The sequence below is a fragment of the Meles meles genome, chromosome 7, assembly GCF_922984935.1.
Source record: "Meles meles chromosome 7, mMelMel3.1 paternal haplotype, whole genome shotgun sequence".
Lineage (NCBI taxonomy): Eukaryota > Metazoa > Chordata > Mammalia > Carnivora > Mustelidae > Meles > Meles meles.
This window is the reverse complement of record NC_060072.1, coordinates 129,159,409-129,179,896: the sequence shown is the minus strand read 5'-3', so window position 1 is coordinate 129,179,896 and position 20,488 is coordinate 129,159,409. Positions and strand designations below refer to the sequence as shown.

General features: G+C 36.3%; 1 protein-coding gene across 3 annotated transcripts in view; it reads right to left on the bottom strand.

Annotated features, from left to right (window-relative positions):
- Positions 1–20,488, bottom strand: part of MALRD1 (MAM and LDL receptor class A domain containing 1) — an 800,866-nt gene that overhangs the window by 524,207 nt on the left and 256,171 nt on the right. For all 3 annotated transcript variants that reach the window (XM_046012349.1, XM_046012350.1, XM_046012351.1), the window contains exons 21-22: positions 19,245–19,421; positions 16,265–16,427 (exon numbers count right to left, since the gene is read on the bottom strand). In XM_046012349.1, the coding sequence (XP_045868305.1) occupies positions 16,265–16,427; positions 19,245–19,421 (340 nt within the window). The remainder of the gene's footprint in view (positions 1–16,264; positions 16,428–19,244; positions 19,422–20,488) is intronic.

The following is a 20,488-nucleotide window of genomic DNA, read 5'->3' as shown; positions in this document are numbered from 1 at the left end:
TCTACATCGAAAACAACTCTTCCCAATAGAAACTTAGGGTTCAAATTGCAATGTGAAATGTAAAGTTCACACTGGATATTGAAAACTGATCATAAAAAGGAACATAAATATCTCAATTTTGTATTTATTACATGTTGAAATGAAGTTTGCGTATATTGGGTAGAGAAAGACACCAGAAATAATCTCATCTATTTAAATAATTTCATCTATTTTTCTTTTTGCATAATATAACTTCTGGAAAATTTTTAAGTTATACATGGTTTGCCTTATATTTCTACTGGACAGCCTGAATACAGTGTTCTAGATACATGAATTAGTTCAAGTTAATCAATTGTCCAGCTTACCTCTACACGCTCACTGATTTTTCTGTTTAGTATCTTTCTGAGAGAAGTGTATCAAAATCTCCCATTTTAATTATGATTTGTGTATTTATATCTGTGTCTTCTGGTCATTCTGCAAATTTTTAGTTATATGTTTAAAGATATATTATAAAAGACACCAATTTAAAATGGCAATCTAAGTTTAGTGTAATAATCTTCTCATTTCTTTTAAGGATTTTACTTTTTTATTTGAGAGAGACAGAGATTGGGAGCAGGAAAGGGGGAAGGGATTGAGGAAGAAGTAGACTCCCTACAGAGTAGGGAGCCGAAAATGGGGCTCAATCCCAGGACCCAGAGATCATGACCTGAGCTGAAGGCAGATGCTTACTGACTAAGCCATCCAGGCACCCCTAAATGGTCTTCAGTCTCTGGTAGCATTTTTGACCAAATGTCTATTTTCTCCAATGTTAGCACTGTCCCACTGCCTTTCTTGTTTTGGCCTCTTAATGCCATAAATTTATTTATTTTTTATTTTGTTGGCTTAAGTTTTTTTTTTTTAATCATACTATTTTCAAACTTGCTAAAACTTTTTCATTTAAAGTGTTTGTCTTGTAAGCACCACAGAGCTGGGTTTTGTTTTGTGTTCCCTTTTATCCAGTCTTTGACTTTAGTATTTAGTCCACACAAATTTAACTTAAATATTACAACTGTATGGTTTAATGGACCTCCATACCATTTTTTCCTATGTTCCAACATTTTTAATTTCTTGTTCCTCCTTTCAACCTTCTACTGAGTTAGTCAAGACTTCTTTATTCCACTTTCTGCTCCACTCTATTATCTTTTAATTTTAACCTCTTTTTAGAGATAGAATATTCTCAATATAATCATGTGTTAAAAAATTTCACTTCTCACCTATGGAATACAGGAGTCTAAAATAAATTTATCCCTTTCCTGCTTATTTTTTACAACAATCTTATTGAGATATAATTCATATCCCATAAAGTTCACATTTATAAAGCACATAATTCAGAGATTTTAATATCACCGAGTTGTGAGTCCATTAACACTTTTCTACAATACGTTCATCACCCCCAAAAGTGACTTCCTATCCATTAGTGGTCACTGTACATTCCACACCCCACCAGTCTGGGTAACCACGTACTTACTATGGTCTCGACAGAGGTGCCCATTCTGGACACTTCATATCAGTGGAATTATAAAATATATGGCCCATACATGTATATTTTTCTTTCCCTTTTTTAGCTCTGCACTCAAAGAAGATTCTCTGCAGTCATGTTCTTCTCTTACACCCCAGTGATTGCTTTACTCTTTTGGCATTGATTATTTCTAGTAATCCAATAATCACAGAGAACATGCACAAACTCTCGAGGGTTTATGTTTCTTAAGACAGTGGAATGTTCCCTCCCCAATATCGTTTTTCTTTCTTGTCTTTAACTGGTGATTTGCAAATCATCTCCTCATGAAATCTTTATTTCTCATTCTAGTACCAACACTCTTCCAGTCACCATGACACTGAATCTGGGAATAAAACATTTCCCTGCCAACCATTTGCTCTGAATTATTAAGTCTGAATGTCATAAAACGAATGTTTATCATTCCTCCATAATGGCTATAACCACCATTTTATCTCTGCTTGATGAAATTCTGAGCAGCTCAAACATTACCTTTTTCATAAGACTTTTCTTCCTTGTGCACTATCCAACACCGTACCTTCTTTATGGCCTTTAAATTCTGTTTTAAATTATACCTAATTTTCCTAATTTTTAAAATCTGTCTTATCTGTACTCCTAAATTTAAGACTCTTGCATCTTTTGTTGCTAGCATAAAACATTCCACATAACTCGTGTACAAAAATCTCTCTTAAATTAAATTTTAACATGCCTTCACAAGTAATGTACCTTAGGAAATATCATGTTACAGTTCTCATATTTATGAAGCAGTCTATGTAGTCACTACATTCTTTAAAAAATTTGACTAGATACATAGAGACAATTCTGAGAAATAGCAATGATGATACAGTGTTTAAAATCTAAAATCTGAACCCAAGCCTTATTATCCCAGAAATTGCATTACTGTAATTATATTTTTATGCCACAAACAAAAATACCCCATTTTCAGTTGCCTAAAGAAATCATCTATATGTACTCTCTTTTAATCTTACAATGGTAGAGTTTTAAGAACTCTTTTTAATTATCTTACGCCCAAATAATGAGGAAAATAAAATTACTTCATACAAGTGAAAACAATTATCAGTAAATAATAAAGTATCCCAATTAAAACAAAGTTCACAGAACGAGTATACTTCTGAGAGCATTATTACTTGCACTTCCTTAATTTAATTTTATTACTTTTAAAATCTAACCTTGTTATCAAAATATAATGCTATTAAAATACATATGATAAAGTATAATACCATAAACTTAAAGACACACAAATGTATATAAAATATGGGTTGAAACACTATATGGAGTCATAAATAAAACTAGATCACAAAATGCATTCTGTATGTTTCACAGAATCACTAACATGAGATTAAATACCTGATTCAGAGCTTTCTATGAGCCAATATAAACAGAGAAGCATGAACAGTGATACTATTCAGAGCCTCAAAGGAGCACAAAACCAAAGCACCTTCATTACCCCTTTGGCATCACTTAATTTCTACAGTGGTAGGGACCCCCCCCACACACACACTGTTGATTGGCTACACTTTTCAATGCAGTAGGATGTTGATAATGGTGAAAAGTTATCAGAAGCCCACTCCTGTATGAGAATTGGGGCAGGAAATTGTCTCTGGAGCTGGTGTTTCGAATTATCTGTATGACATCTGAATATCGGTAGCTTTTAACTGTGTCTCCAGGTAATTCCAAGCGCTGCCAATTTGAACCATTGGATCTTGACTAAACAAATGAGACCACAGAGTGTGGTTCCCAGACTAGCAGGAAACCATGTCACCAGGGAACTTGTTACAAATGTAAATTCTTAGGGTCTACCCCAGACCCACTTCATCAAAAATTCTAGAGTGAGCCCAAGATGCCTGTGTTTTAACAAGCTCTCCAGGTGATTCTGATGTATGCCTGAGAAGCGCAGAACTAAAAAATCCTCAGCAAAGCAGAATGAGATCACCTTGATTGGCTCATATCCACAAATTCTGGGGTCTGGACATTAGGAAAGAAGGCAGGCAAGAACAGTTTGGGGCACTGGACATTTCCTGATGACTGTTTTCTCTCCAGGCCGCCATCACTAACACTTCTCTCATCTTCTCTGCTCTTTCCTGAGAAATATTTCTAGACTACCATTTTTTTCTCTCTTCATATCTCCTGTGGCATAAAACTGCAATCAAATCATGTCATAAGTCTTGAAAATGCTTAGCTTTTAAGCAAGAGAGATGTATGAGAAGATGGAGGGCTACATTTAAGAGCACAGACTTTCGCATAGGTGAAATCTGGATTTCAAGTTTTCCTGCTCTCAGCTTACTACACTGTGGGCTCACAGGCAAGCTGGTTAACATCTAAACTTTGATTTGCTCATATGTAAAACAGGGATAATTATACCACCCCCCAAAACTTCACTATGAGGACTAAATATGATCACACAATAAATACTCAGTTAGTACTGCTTTCATTTCAAAGATGCTTCATTATATGAAAGCCACTCCTATTCATTTATCAGACCTTCCTCGTGGCTTTGTGTAGTCAGAGAGGACACAGGGAAGACACACACCTACTGAAATGTCACAATTTACTTATAAACCTGGCATTTTCCCCCATTTTCATCAACATCGTTCACTTAACTCTTATTCTTTCAAACAGGCAAATTAAAGGTAGTTTTAGATATAAACCATAGACATAATTTATTTTTACTAGACCTAAAGTTTACTACTGATAAATAAATCACCTGAAGCCTCTAGAGAAAACAATTTAAAGTAGAAATAATTCTTTGCATTAGCCAACGTATTTATATTATCTATGAATTGGTAAGCATATTGGTGTTAGTAACTATTATGTATAAGACTATGCATACTTTTAATAAATGTATTGAAAGGTTTTGCATATACAGTAAAAGGAGTGAGATCTATTCTTTAATGCATGAAAAAATAATATTATATTCTTTATTATGTCATACCTCAATCTTCTATCCTTTGGCTATTTAGCCCATAAAATAGAACAAAATATAAACAAAGCTTTTTTTTTTGTAAACAGCTATCTTTTTTGATAAACTAATTGGATCTGCCCCCTGGATAACTAAGGCAAAACTACTCTTCTTGGATAGTAAGGTCACTAAATACTTGAAGAAAATTAGTTCCAAATAGCAACCTTGCTGAAAAAAATCTGTGAGATAAAGGAATTATACTTCAAATTTCATTATGACTACAGTTCTAAGAGATACACTTTATAAGATCAATGCAAACAGTACCTTAGAGAAAAGGTCTGTGCCAGATAGCATTACTAAATGAAAACTACCTTTGCTCCTAGGTTATGATTTAATTCAAATATCATATAACTCTCAGGAACAATTTATGTTCTTAATGTCAGAGGTATTTGGATGGCTGCATTAAAGTCATATCATCCTGCAAATAAATATCTTTTTATTTATTTTTATTTTTTAAAGATTTATTTACTTGAGAGGGAGAGAGAATGCATGTGTGCATGTGCACACACACACACACATGAGTGGGGGAAGGCGCTAGAGAGAGGGAGAGAGAATATCAAGCAGATTCTGAGCTGAGTGCAGAGCCCTACGCAGGGTTCGATCTCACAACCCTGAGATCATGAGCCAAAATCAAAACTCAGATGCTTAAAAGACTGAGCCATCCAGGCACTTCTAAACATCTTTTTAATAGGCAAAACACAAACACTAGATTTAAGTAAAAACCTTCATTCCATACAGAAAATGCACTGTCCTCCTTTGTATTTCTGTGCCTACTTAATGGATACACAACAGAGAAGATAATAGAGCTTTCTTTACTGCTCTTTAAAGTTCACATGTACTTTTTTTATGCTAAGCCTCATGTAGACTTTGTTAACTTCTGCTCAATTTATTTCAGTATCTCAAAATCCCCAGAAAAGTTGAAATTCAATCCAATGAGTTTCTTTTAAATGGATAGATGTTTAAAAACCCACTTTTATGGTACTCCTTGGTGACTGAAGATATTAAACTAAACTAATAATGTTTATAATGAAGATTAAAATGCCAAATTGAAAGCAGAACTAAATCAAGCAGGTACAGGCAAAGAAACATTTTGATTAGAATAAAATTATCTAAGAATTCAGGTTACAGTAAAAGATGCATTTGGCGAAAATTTAGGAAGCTGCTTTATAATGTAAACTCAAAAGAAGCATATTCAAAGCACAAGGGCTTACTTCCAAGTCTACAGTAGCTTGGATAGAAAAAATCAAATAACCCAACCTGAAGGAAATGGGGTGCCCAGAGGCTGGGAATACTCTTCAATAACAAGGCATCAAATTAGAATTAGAGAAGCATCACAGATGACATAGGTCAACAGTAATCCTAGATACTTTGTTGCTATATTGCAAGAAAAGTTGGTTTTTGAACCTGGCAGAGCTAATTCTGCAAGATGGAAACAGCCAGTTGTTTCTGAAGGGAGAGAGTCCCAGGTCACAGCAAACTAGTAAGGTATGTTGGATGAATGTAGTCACATGCATTCATTGCTGGGTGAACAGCTGTGAGCAGGTGCATGGTTTAATGAAGGGGCAACATAAAAGCAGATCCCTGGCTACATGTGACAGAGAGAGCCTTGCCTTTGATGATTCTACTCAACATGGACATCATTAAGTACTAGCAATAGAAAGACACCAGAATCAGGAAGTAGATTTTGTTATCTAGGGCTATGCATCTTTCAGTGAGAAAGCATAGTAAATTAAAGCAGACTGCATTTATAGGCACATCTTGGAGATACTGTGGCTCAGTTGCAGACCACCAAAATGAAGCAAATATCTCAATAAAGCAAATCAAATGAACTATTTTTGTTCACCACTGAATATAAAAGTTATGTTTATACAATATTGTTATCTATTAAGTGCACAATAGCATTATGTAAAAAAAAAAGTGTATATACCTTACACTTAAAATTACTTAATTACTAACAAATGTTAACCATCATGTGATCTTCCAGTGAATGGTAATCACTGACCATAGATTCACACAACAAATCAAGTAGTAATGAAAAAGTTTGAAATACTGCAAGAATTACCAAAAGGTGACACAGACACATGAAGTGAGAAATGCTGCTGGGGAAAAAAATTTTTTTAATGGCACCAAGAGACTTATTCAATGCACAGTTGCCACAACACTTCAATTTGTTTAAAAAAAAAAAAAGTGTGAAGCGTGATAAAACAAGGTATGCCTATATTAAAAGGTGTCAAACGGATTAGTTATTAAGGAAAAGGAGGTGTTTTTTCTCATAACATTTACCAAAATAAGTTGTCAGATGAATTAAGGACATACTTGCAAAACACTGAAACTACCAACATACAATAGAAAATACAAGTGAATTTTATGTGAACATGGATATAGAAGGCCTTTCTAAGCGTAAAAGATGGAGTGATGTCAGCAATATGGCAGGAAAAATGGTTTTTGTTTAGTGCCCTCAGAGAAAGACCAACTAGCAACTATCCATAAATAAGGCACATTGGTAAGAATCCCAGAGCCAGGGGTGAGGCTGAAGTACCCCCCTTGGCTCATTTAAAAAAAAATGCATTTGAAGGGTAAAAGGCGCAGTTTCACTGTGACACAATCACCCCTTCCCAAAGCCAGTGCAGCATAGCACCAAGATGTACCCCCAGGAACCTCTGGTTTCTCCACTGTGAAAAAGAGACCAAGGTGGGCATCCAGCTTCCCCAGTGGTACAGGTGCTTCTAAGGATGCCCACTTAGGTCTCATCTCACAGGACTCCCTGGAGAAACAAGTGGAGTTAGACATCCAGATATCACTGATAGAGAGGGAAAAGGAGTCCATAATGCAGGGATCATGGTGAGCTGTGGTCCTGCTGGTGGTACTACCTGAGCAGAGACCTTAGCCAGTGACTCTTCCCATTTGCGGAACCAAAATGATGACCCCCTCTGGCCAGGGAGTTCAACTGGCTAGGTTTGGGTCTGGGTCCCCAGCAAAAGGGCCCTATGTACAGCCCATTCTATAGCCTGCCCACACCGGTAAGGAAGTCTGCAACACCACCCAAGGTGTACACTGCCTCTGGCCCCACCCAGACAGGGAGCCTAATCAGTGAGCCCTGGGAGGTCCCACAGCCTAGGCTATGACTCCACCCAGACAGGGAGCCAAGCCAGTAGCCCTGCCCAGCTGTTAAGTAGAGACAACAGCTCTGCCTAACTAGGACACCTGAATAGTGACCATGGGCAGCCTTGAAGCTCAGCATAGAGTATTGCCAGGACACAGAGCATAGCCAATGGTCCTGTCCATCACTGGAACGAACCTAGCCACAGCTCTGCCTCATTGCTGAGCACAGCCTGAGGTTCCACCTAATCCCAAGAGGTCTTACCTGAATGCTGAGTCATGCCAGAGGCACATCTAGATGTGGAGAATAGATGGCATCCCACCCAACCAGGCCCAACTGTAGATCCACAGTGGTATGAAACTAATACCAATAACAGGAGGAAAGTTGGGAAATTCACAAATATATGGAAATCAAAACATGCTCCTGAACAAACAATGGCTCAAAGAAGAAATTAAAAAAATATCTTCATACAAAATTTATTGGATGCATTAAAAGCTGTTCTAAGAGGAAAGCTTACAGTTATAAACACCTACATTAAAAAAAAGAAGGATCTCGGGGCGCCTGGGTGGCTCAGTGGATTAAGCCGCTGCCTTCGGCTCAGGTCATGATCTCAGGGTCCTGGGATCGAGCCCCACATCAGGCTCTCTGCTCCGCGGGGAGCCTCCTTCCTCCTCTCTCTCTCTGCCTGCCTCTCTGCCTACTTGTGATCTCTCTCTGTCAAATAAATAAATAAAATCTTTAAAAAAAAAAAGAAAGATCTCAAATAAGCAATCCAACTTTACATGTCAAGGAACTTGAACTAAGGTCAAAGTTAACAGAAGAAAAAAATAGTAAGATAAGAGCAGAAATAAATAAAATATATTAAAAGAAAACAAAAGAAAAAAAACAAAACTAAGGGTTAGGTTTTTGAAAAGGGAAACAAAATTGACAAACCTTTCACTAGGCTAACCAATAGGCTAACCAAGGGGAAAAAAAAAGAGAGAGAGAGAGAGAGAAGATTCAGATGAATAAAGTTATCAGTGAAAGAGGGATATTACAATGAAACAACACAGTTCCAAAATATGAGAAGAGACTATTACAAGCAATTATATACCAACAGATTGGATAATCTAGAAGAAATTGATAAATTCCTAAAAACATACAACCTACCAAGACTGAATCAAGAAGAAACAGAGTATCTGAACAGACTGAGAATGAGTAAAACTAAACTTAAAGAATATGGTTGGCAGACATAACCACGTACAACCTGAAAATTTTGAAATGTAAAACATTATAAACTAATAAAAGGCCAATAAAAATTGGGAAAAATCATTGCAAAATTCATAACAAGTAAAAAAAATACCTTGAGGCTTTAAAAGATCATGTAAGTCAATAAGAAAAATAATAACCACTACCTGCTGAAAACCAAGCAAAGAGCACAAATAGGAAATACAGACACACATACACAAAAATACAAACGGACAAGGCACACATACACACAAACGTGATTACCCTGATTAGAATTGAAGAAACAGAAAAATATATATTTAGCTGCTACCTTAACCCTATTTTAAAATTTGAACTGTGAAAAAGACAAATACTCAGAGTTTTGCGAGCATACAGAAAAAAGACGTAGTCATGCATGACTTGCAAAAAAAGGTACATTTTTGAGGAATAATTTAAAATTGTAAATCATATGGTTAAAAATGAATAATAAGATAAAAATTCTACTCTATTTTGTTTACTCTTAGGATATAATCTGCAATGCGTGCAAACCTGTATATAGTTCAGTAAAGACTGATTAAATTTGTGTATAACCAAAATCAACTCACAAATCAATAGTGAGGAACTGAATTAGTGAATCATGTTGCATCCACTTAATGGGATACCATTGGCCCATTAGTATTAGTGAATTAGTGAAGAGTTGTCTACAGATTGTATATAAAATTAAAAGATTAACTGAAAATAGGGTTTTTTATTGTATTAATTGAAAGCAATGTGGTTGATTGTGTAGACATACACACACATAATGCTTTTATCATGATGGTATAATTAGCATTGATGTGATTTATCTTTCCTACTTATATTCAGACATTTTCCTATAATAAAAATGGATCCCCTCTTTGTGGTAAAAGGAAAAGAATTTTTGTAGAAACTAAAAAGGTAAGAAATTCTTCAGGGAGTCAGCATGTGGTCTTTACCAAAAGTATTATCTTAGTTCCTCTGCATTATCCTGTAACAACCAAATGTAGAGACCTCCTTCCAGTATTATTAAAGACACATACACAACCAAGATAGAGCTGAAGACTTGGTAACTGAGCCTCCCAGTGGACCTCTTTCAACAAGTTACGTGTTCTCCCAGCATTACACATTTGTTCATGCATATGATGGTTCTCCGTGTGATGAAGTTTTCTATCCTTTCTAGATGCTCAGAAAACACATGCCTAACATAATGAATTATGGGCCTAGCCAAGGCTACCTCCACAGCTTCCAGACCACAAAGCTCTGGGATGTTTCCTCTAGATTTTGTCTAAAAATAACAGTTCTGTGCAGGAAATAGAATGAACCTACATTTTTTTTCCATTTTAACATAATTAAAGGAAAAGCATATTCAAAAATTATACAATGAAAATGAATTTCTAATATCTGAATGCAGTTACAACCATAATATAAAATTTTTGGATTACTAAACAGTGATCTTTGATAACAACGTAAAATCATATACTGCATGACGAATTTATCCTTAAAACTTCAGCTTGCAGATAGCAAATATACCACCTAACCACTGTGTATCTGTTATTTTAGGTACAGTGAACAAGTGTGACTTTCCGCAAAGATTTTTCTCAAATTCTGTAATTTTATTTATTTATATTTTATTTTTTTTAAACCACTGTAGTTAACTTTTAAAATTACTTACCAAGCTAAAATACACTGGAATAAAATTAAAATTAAAGTGATTTAATTCACTTCATTAACACAAATTATGAATGTATGCAAATATACAGAATAGGTGCTTAACTCAAAGACAATGTAAAGAGGAGCAATTTTTTTGTGGGCTTTAGAGGTCCAGCCACGCTTTATATTCAGTCCTGTGGCAACATGGCCAGAAATGCCACTTCCCACAAGTATTACAACCATTAAGAGAAAATTATTACAGTTAATTTAGATTTTGACTATTTGCACTTTTATTTTGATTTCAGCAAAAGTGCTACTAAAGCCTGGTATTTAACCATTATTCCAGATTTATAAAACTGGATCTTTTAGAAATTATATTGAGAGAATGTTAAAGCATCTAAATTGGCCTATAAAATACTAGCTTATCTTCTTACCAAAGAAGGCTTGGAGAAAGCAATAATTCTAGTATTTAATGTCTAAGAGATTAAAGCTTTGGAAATTGTTATTGTTGCAGAGCAGAAGACATTAAAATATTTTCAGTTTTACTGAAGCTTTTATCCACATTTACATCCAGCACTCAGATACATGATGAGATGCACGGTTATGTCACAGGGACAGTTCACATTATTTATGTGGCTTTTAGTTTATAATGATGTTAAACCTGCACAAACGCATTATGTACGTTGGAAGGCAGGTGCATTTCCAACAGTGGGGGCTATAACTCATTTCCTCCTGAAAGACAATGACTAGTGTTATGAAGTAAAAGAAAAAATCTAAGAAAAACCACTTCTACTTTACAAATGACAGACTTAAGAAATGGTATTCTACCTAATCTGCATTTTTAATGAGATAGTTCATATTCAAACCGTTTCTCAACACTTTGTAAGCAAACTAAAACCCAATGTATTTTAAAGTACCTGTCTTCTCCAGATAGGCAAAAACAGTCTGAGAAAAAAAAAACTATTGGGGATTATACAATGAATGGAGGAATGTAGAGGATGCCTTGAAATTACATGTCTTCTAGATTACCTGAGGTTAAAGATATTTTCCGGTTTGTTTGATTTTTTTTTTTGGTTTTTTTTGGTAGATTTTATTTATTTGAGAGACAGAGAGGGAGAAAGTGAGCAGGAGGGACAGGGAGAGAGACTCTGAGGCAGACACTGGGCTGAGTCCATCCCATGACCCCAGGCTCCAACCTGACCCCAAGATCATGACCTGAATGGAAACCGAGTCAGATGCTCAACTGACTGAACCACCCAGAGGCCCCTGAGGGCAAAGATATTTCTAGCACACTATTTCTCAGTTATTAACAGTTACTTTTCAAGACACAAATTTCATTTTATTTTTAAATGCAATTACCTTAGAACAAATTTTTTCTTTGTCCTGAAACATTTTGTACTATTTTTTTTCAACTAGTCACTAGATTTAGAGAAAAATGAATCTGCTCTGACCAAAAGTGGAATAAGGAATTGAGAAAGCCAACCTCTATCTTTCAGCAATACCTTCCCCACTTTCTGCCATGGAGCCATCTAGGGATGAGGTTCTAGAACCTTCTAGGAATTACACTAAAATACAGATTCCCAGATGTACTCCTTGAGATTTTGAATCAAGTGTTTTCAATCTGCATTTAAATATAATGTATGTATATACAAATTGACAGTGGCCCCAATCACCATTTCGAAAAACTTCCAAAAGGCTTCTGTGAGTGCAGTTAGAAATCACTAATCTGGAATAGGCATATATATTTCCCTAGACATCTTTCCATATCAACAATGAAGTGTGGAGAATTTAACTTTGCCTGAGGGGATGATTTTATACTACAGATAAAACTTAATATTAAGCCTTGTTTAACCAACAGATGGGCATTTAGTCCAAAAAAAATTTTAAAAATTGACTTAAGGGCCAAGAACTCAAGACTTTGCTTGGCTTCTTGCAATAAAAATAAATAGTAAGTTGGATCCTTCTAGGAGATAAAAACAATTATAAATTTATGGTACTTAGCTACAAACCAATTTACATGTTATGGTAAAATTGCCTGAACTGAAAGACTAGGATAATTAAACCGAATCCGGAGGCCAATGTAGAGAAGGCTGAGATCATATAAAACTACAATCAGGGAGTTCAGTCAGTTGAGCACCCAACTCTTGGTTTCCACTCAGGTCATGACACAATAATTCCAAATCTACAATATTCCAAACATATTTAAATTTGAATTAGCTTCAAAGCCCAGGTGTTAGGCAATCTAAATATCTTAATTCAATGTTAAGCAATTAAAAAAATTCTCAACTGACTAGGACTAATGTTCTTGCTGAGTTCCCCAGTAGTACCCGGTATGTGAATGGATATAAACTCGTTTTTCTTCTGAGTTTTTTTTTTCTTTTTTACTACATTATGTCTCTTTTTCCAAAACACAAAAAGGAAATGGAAATTTCACCCAACCCCAATCTCAAAAGAACACGCAAATCGCAACTGATAGTATTTATATTGAAAGCACTTTATTTTCTTTCACCAGAGTATCGCTGAGAACAATATTGATTTCTTTGTGCCTTGATTTCAATCCTAGGTAAAAATCACGCTTAGGTGCCCTTAGTTGGGCCTTGCTGAGCAGAGTGTAGAAAGAATCCATTCGCCAAGCCCTGTGCGGAGGCCGCGGCTGCATGTCCCGAGCCCAAGAAAGAGATACCTTTTTCTAAGTCATATTAAAGTGCTGAATAAACCAGCGGTACTCTCCACAAAGTGAAAACTAAAGATGTAACCCTTTTTTTAAGCTACATTTCGGATACTTGGGCTTATGAGGCCATGAAAGCGTGAAGACCAAACAGGTAGACTGTCCCTTGGAACATCGCTTCTTTTAGCTTTTACCACAACATTTTCATCATGAATCACACATATTAAGATGTTATCTAAGGGGCACCTGGGCGGCACAGTTGGTTGCATCCCACTCCTGGTTTCAGCTCAGGTCATGATCACAGAGCCGTGGGACTAAGACCTGCATCAGGCTCTGCACTGGGCATCAAGTCTGTTTGAGATTATCTCTCTCCCTCTGTCCTTGCACACCCTCCCCCCCAATTTCTCTCTATATAAAATAAATAAATATATATTTTTTAAAGTTGTTATCTAAGACTTGACTGCACAATGAAAACTTCCTGACATATTCCCGCACCACCATTACTTTCCTAGACTTTTTATGGCTTTATTAAGTATATGAAGTGAGAGAATATTTTGAAATATACTAATGTGCTCTTTTTCTTTTGCAGTTCTAATTTTTACCAACCTGAGTCTGAACCCATCTCTGCCTTTAGGAGAGCTGCTATCACAGAATGTGAAGACGAAGAAAGAATTGGTCCAGAGCTTTTGATTTTCAAAATTGGGTTTTGAAAACTATTTCAAACACAATGGGCTTAAACACCTGGCTTTAAATTTCTGGAGCCAAACATCTGAGAGAATAAAGCATTTTCTAAGTTAGAAAAAGCTTCCCTTTGAATCTTGGAACACTGGAAAAATAAAATGAAAAAAAATAGTGAAAGAAAGAAAGGAAGGAAGAGAGAGCCTCTCTTTAAATATAAAATAACAAAATTTGGAAAATGGAACTTGGAGATTTACTATAAGCCACTGAGTAGGATGGATACATGATGCATAAAAACTACTCCTTAGGACAAAGTAAAAATGTCAAACCTTCCTTGGCTGCAGAAGGAGCCTAGAGAGAGGGGAGAGGACAGCTAGGGGAGATCCAAGCTTTGGGACCATCGCTCCCTTTTCCAGATTCATTGTCACATAGAGCACATCTACTAAACATTATCTGACTACTGAATATTATTTAGGGACACCTAGGTGGCTCAGTCCATTAAAGCGAATGCCTTCAGCTCAGGTCATGATCCCAGAGTCCTGGGATGGAGCCCTGCATCAGGCTCCTTGCTCATCAGGGAGCCTGCTTCTCCCTCTGCCTCTGCCTGCTGCTCTCGTTTCATGGGCATGCTTGCTCTCTCTCCCTCTCTCTCTCTGTCAAATGAATAAATAAAATCTTTAAAAATTTTTTCTTACTTAAAATACATTTTTTTGCTTGCAGCAAAAAAATTATTTAAATATAATTATAAAGCACAAATATATAGGTTCTAACCATCAACTGATTCACTCAACAAATAATTATGGAGACTTATTATGTACCAGTCATTTAGAAAGAATGCAGTAAAGAAGGAAGCCGCAGACCCTGTGATTCCTCAGAGACTGAACAGTCTACGTTGGGGATGGGTAAGTCAAGGAGAGAGACAAGGAAGTTAAAAGCCAACTCTATTACTGTGCTTATAATATGCTACCATGTTTCTATTCATACCTTTACCACATAGAAGGGAGATTCTAGTCCGCCTTTTTCTTGGTAGAAATACAGATTATTAAGGCAGTGTGGTTTATTTGGATGTGCCAGAGAAACTTCCTGAAATTGCCCTTTGCATTTCTATGAGTCAGAAGCAGCCCATGGAAAATTTGTAGACAGAAACCTCCAAAATTAACTGCCAACTGTTGAAAGTGATCTAAACACTCGGTATTCATATCTGCCACTCTATATACTTTGGGCAACATGGTTGCTAATATCGAAATCAAATGATGGTAAAACTGGAACCATTTTAACAAAATAAAACAACAAAAGAGAGATCAGGAAACCAGAGTAAAAAAGTCAGCCCAGAAGGTATTATGGCTCTCTTCAAGTACCAGGTCATGTCGGCCAGGGCAACGACAGATGGGCAATAGACACGCCACTGTCAGTTTTCTTTGAAACAGAAGCCACACAAGGAGAGCTCTTGAAGGTGTGAAGGCATAAAGGTTTTGAAAACATTCTCTGTAATAAAAATGGGGATCCCCTTGCTGTCTTCAGTAATACTTCCATGAAACCCTTAAAAGGAAAAAATGACGTGGGATCTGCTAAGAAGGAAGCACTCAATTTATCTCTGGCCTATAAAACAGGGAGAGATGTAAGTTATGAAGCCTTGGAAAGAAAAGACCAAAATAAATGACAATGAAGATCAAAGACTGGAAGAGGAGGGAAAGGGGTGAGGAGAAGGAGGAGTTAAAAAAAAAAAAAGAAAGAAAGAAAACAGATAAAAGATTTGGACAGGGGAAGGAATGAATGGATAACTTTATTTCTTAATTAAAAAAAATTGTTTTTAAATTTTTTAAGTGGGCTTCAAGCCCAACATGGGGCTTGAACTCACGACCCTGAGATTGAGAGTCACATGCTATACTGACTGAGCCAGCCTGGCATCCCTGAGTAGATAATTTTAAAACAACATATTAATAGTGTTTTTCAATGAGTAGTTATATTACAAATTATTTTTCTTATTTTTATTATATTTTCTTTTCTTTAGTTTCTATGACTTTTATGAGCGTTCGCCTTTTCTTTTTTTTTTTAAGATTTTTATTTATTTATTTAGAGAGAGAGGACAAGTTGGGTAAGCAGCAGAGGGAGAAGCAGACTCGAGTGGGGTAAGGGGCAGAGAGAGAGGGAGAAGCAGACTCTGCTGGGCAGGGAACCCATTGTGGGGCTTGATCCCAGGACTGTGGGATCATGACCTGAGCTGAAGGCAGACTCTTAACAAACTGAGCCACCCAGAGGCCCCGATTCACAGCTTTATTTCAACTGAATGGCTGTATTTTTTTTTTCAATTTTATATGAAAGAGTACACTTAGCCCATTTAGTCTATAATTTCATCTTTCACTGGCTTAGGGTAAGACAGTATGGCAAGAATTTGGGAACTGCTTAACACATAGTTCGTAAGAGACATGTTCAAAGCATGTGGTCACTTACGTTGTATGATCCACCAGTGGCCTGTGATTTTCTTCCCCATGATGAATACTGATTCCATTACCAAGGCCCCATCTGAATGTGTTTGAATCCTGAATTAGGTTTTCTGGGATTGGCTGGTACCACTGACACAGGCTTCCTTTTTCAAAGCTGCAAACTTTCATAGCTTGAATAGAGTAGAACAAAGACAAATGAGCTAATCACAAAAAATGTGTCCACAAAAGGTAATTTCTACCTGTATCAAGCACTTTCTTACTATTTGGTTTTTTAAAATTATTTCTGAAGCATAATTAAAATAATTGGAAAAATGATTTCTATTATCATTAGAAGAGTTTTAAAGAAATCTTTATGTACTATATTCAAATATCTACAGCAGCTATAACATGGAAATAAATGCATATACTGAAGAATTTGTCACCTGATAAGGAGGTGAGATTTTAATTAGGTCCTCAAATAGCAATCTCGGAATTCCAAGTCTCTTCTAAACCTTGCTTACCAAGTTCTGGTAAGTCTGTTCCTCTGCCATTGTATTATTACAAAGCTAAACTTCAGCTCAGCCTTTGAAGGGGTTAGTCTAAATTCCAAACTCCTTAAGTTCAAAGCAATAATATTTTCCTTGAAAGTTTTCAATGTCCTTGTAATGACTGTAACTTGATATCACATGGAATTACAAGTCCATGGGGTGCCTGGGTAGCTCAGTGGGTTAAAGACTCTGCCCCTGGCTCCCGTTGTGATCCCAGGGTCCTGGGATTAAGCCCCGCATGGGGCTCTCTGCTCAGCAGGGAGCCTGCTTCCCTTCCTCTCTCTCTGCCTGCCTCTCTACTTGTGATCTCTGTCAAATAAATAAATAAAATCTTAAAAAAAAAAAAAAAGAAATTACAAGTCCAGTGATTTGTGAAATACATAGGCTGTGTGTGAAATGTTCTTTCTTCCTCTCTGAACATGTCTGTGTGTCTGTCTTAAATTCTCCACTGTTCCTATGTGTGCTGTAGAAGACTCCAGATTTTAAATAGTATAAGCAATGTTGGCAAACCATCACCATCTTTTAGGAACTTGAGTTCATGATTTAATGTAAAGTTTGAGAAGGAAACACTCCATCAAAAAAAAAAAAAGTGATTTTTAATCCTGACATTCAGGCATGCCATTTAATCTCTGACATTAATAGTGATCATATAATTATATTAATCTTGTGAAGAGATTTAAAATTGCTTTTTCTTTTTTTTTTTTACTTGTTTCAGAGGTAGAGTTCAGTGATTCATCAGCTGCATATAACACCCAGTGCTCATTCCATCACCTGCCCTCCTTAATGCCCATCACCCAGTTACCCCATATCCCCACCCACCAGACATTTAAAATTCAACAGGATTCTGTTCTTTATATCATTAAAAAAGAAAATAGTCATTTTTTTTTAAATTATTGGGCATAAAGTTTTAGTCAAGCTCGAAGATCTGCTGTACAACATTGTACCCATAGTCAACAATAACATATCATGCACTTAAAAATTTGTTAAGAGGGCAGCTCTTGTGTTGTGTTACTTATACAATAAAAAGCATTAAAAATGCAACACCACAGGTAACAGATTCATTATATAACAGCTGTTCTTACAAAAAGATGGAGGAAGAAAGACCACATAATTTGTTGAGAGTAACAAATGCAGTTCATGTGTATTCAAAGTAAATTAATAACCCCAAGATTTTAAAATAATAACTTTACAGGAGACATTCATTCAGGACATTTAAAGAACTTTATCAAAACTGCCTACCCAATCATCAATGACGTCACTAAAACTGCAAAGGTGAACAAAGAAGTCAGTATTCACTAAAGATACTCATTAGGCGGAATTAACTCAGTTCTGTGTAAACTTTCAGAAACATAACTTAAGTGTGATCAAAATGGGATATGGTCTTCCCACGAGGAAGTCTGAATACCACAACACTTTCCATTATATTATCTCCCATCTGCAATGCACCGTATGTATCCCTAGCCAACTTGAGTTAATGACTATGTTGTCTCGTTCACAGAGTGAGTTAGCTTTGATTTTATGAGTTTTGGGGTCTAGCTAAGTTGGTTAATTTATTGTGTATCTATACATTAAGAAGCATTTCTTTTTCTATGTTAAATTAATATGAACCTTATTTGGCTTTTCAAATTTTAGATTTTCTGCATAATGCTGACAGAAGATAGAACAGAGTTTCACTACACTCTGTATTGTCTGCATGGTTTGAACCCTTCTTATCATTAAGACACTTGAGAAATATTACAGTATAGGAAATTCATATACCATCCAATAAATAGTAGGGAAGGGGAAAAAGAAAAGTGTTCACTCCTTCTGAGCTTGGGCTTTGCCCCTGCAGGCACACAGATCAATTTTTTTAACTCTAAGATTGTATCTCCAGCTGAGAAGTTCACTTCTAAATTAAAAATCTGACCTAAAAGCCAGAGATTGGCAGATGCCAATAAGTAAAAAGCATCTTTCAGTAGGACACAGGTGCTGAAGGGCTCATCTGTATTAGAACCGGTTCTTATAAATTCTACATATTTAACATAGTATCCATTTTCTATTTTGGCAATGGCAAAATTTGAACAAATTCATCTAATTTGAGAGTATTATAATACTTCCATTTTAAACATTCCTATTTCGTGAATGTGAGGAATAGAAGAGAGACAAATGGTGGAGGAGGGGAGTGGATAAAAAAGAGCTAGTCAATCACAGTCCCAGAGTCAAGTAAAGTCCATGAAACAAGTGTTTTGAACCCAAAACTTCAATTTAGAAACACTTACCTCTTGTTGAGCATCACAGAAGAATGCAATGCTGATTCTTCCACTATAATTTTCTATACAAGCAACTTTTACATTGAAGAACCTATTCTAAGCCAGGTCGAAAATTTCTTACTAGGACATGAGGCCATGCTTCTTAAAGATCATCTAGTATTGTCTTATCCGTCTTATGCTATGTTTTAAAACAAAACAGGAATTCACCTACCACAGAATGATTCATCCGACTGGTCAGGACAGTCATTTCTAAAGTCACATTTCTGGATATTTCCAACACATTGACCATTGGACCTGCAAACAAATTCATCGTCGGTACAGTTGTGTGGAGGTAACGTTACCGGAGCGGACATTTCTGGTGGAGTTGGGAGGTCCACTGGCAAAGTACCTTTGTAAGGGATAACATACAAGCATAATTCAGTACATTCTCCATTGAAGATGTGACACAATAAGCTTTTCTAAGTTTGTTTCACATTCAATATTTTAAAGAACATTTGGTAGTCTTTGGTAATATGCTGAATAGAAGTTGGAGTTCTCAGTCTTAGCAACAACAAACAGTTGGATATGAATAGATGAAGATACAGATAGAAATTACTGAAAAACTATTCAAAACTCACTGAATAAATGGGAGGCTCTAGGACAGGGCTGGGATGCCTGGGAATCAAGGGAGTCCCAGACGCTGGCATTAGGAACTAGCGTGAAGGTCTGGTAAAACCTTCTAGTCCACGAGGTAAATAAACATGGCTCCCCCACTGCAACAATTAATTCAGCAGCTCCTCATCCCTGTTTCACCTGCCCTTACATATTCAAAGTGGCAAGAGAGAGATTCATATGCAAGTATTTATATAATTAAGATAATAATTTCTGAAATTACAGAGCTGAGAAGAAATGTATAGAAGCTAATTTATACTGTAAGTTAGTCAATCAACATTTATTAATAAAATCCCATATCACGGGCATGGTAGGTGCAACAGACTGAAAGCCAAAGGTTTTCATTGTTGTCAAATAATTTGCTGAGTAGTGGCTAAAGCACTCAGGTCACTCTTTCATTATACTTCCATAGGATACATGTATGAGAAAGAGTATAACACTGTGGAAGCAAGAAGGACACCTACCCTTTCACTCCTGCATTCATAGCACAATTCAAAGACTGTGGTACATGGTGGGCACACTATCATCACTTAGAAATGAGTGAATAGACAGACAGATGGAAGGATGGAAGGATGGATGGATGGATGGATGGATGGATGGATGACAGAGGGAATGAACAGATGGACAACTGGAAGACTGTACAATGTATAGAAAACACACGAAAAGCATACATTAGTTGGGAGGTAGGGAAGACTTCCTGGAAAAATAATGTTTTTAGTTGTTAGCTTTATCTTTTTAAATATTTTATTTACTTACACAATAGAGAGAGCAAGAGCATATGCACAATCAGGGGGAGGGGCAGAA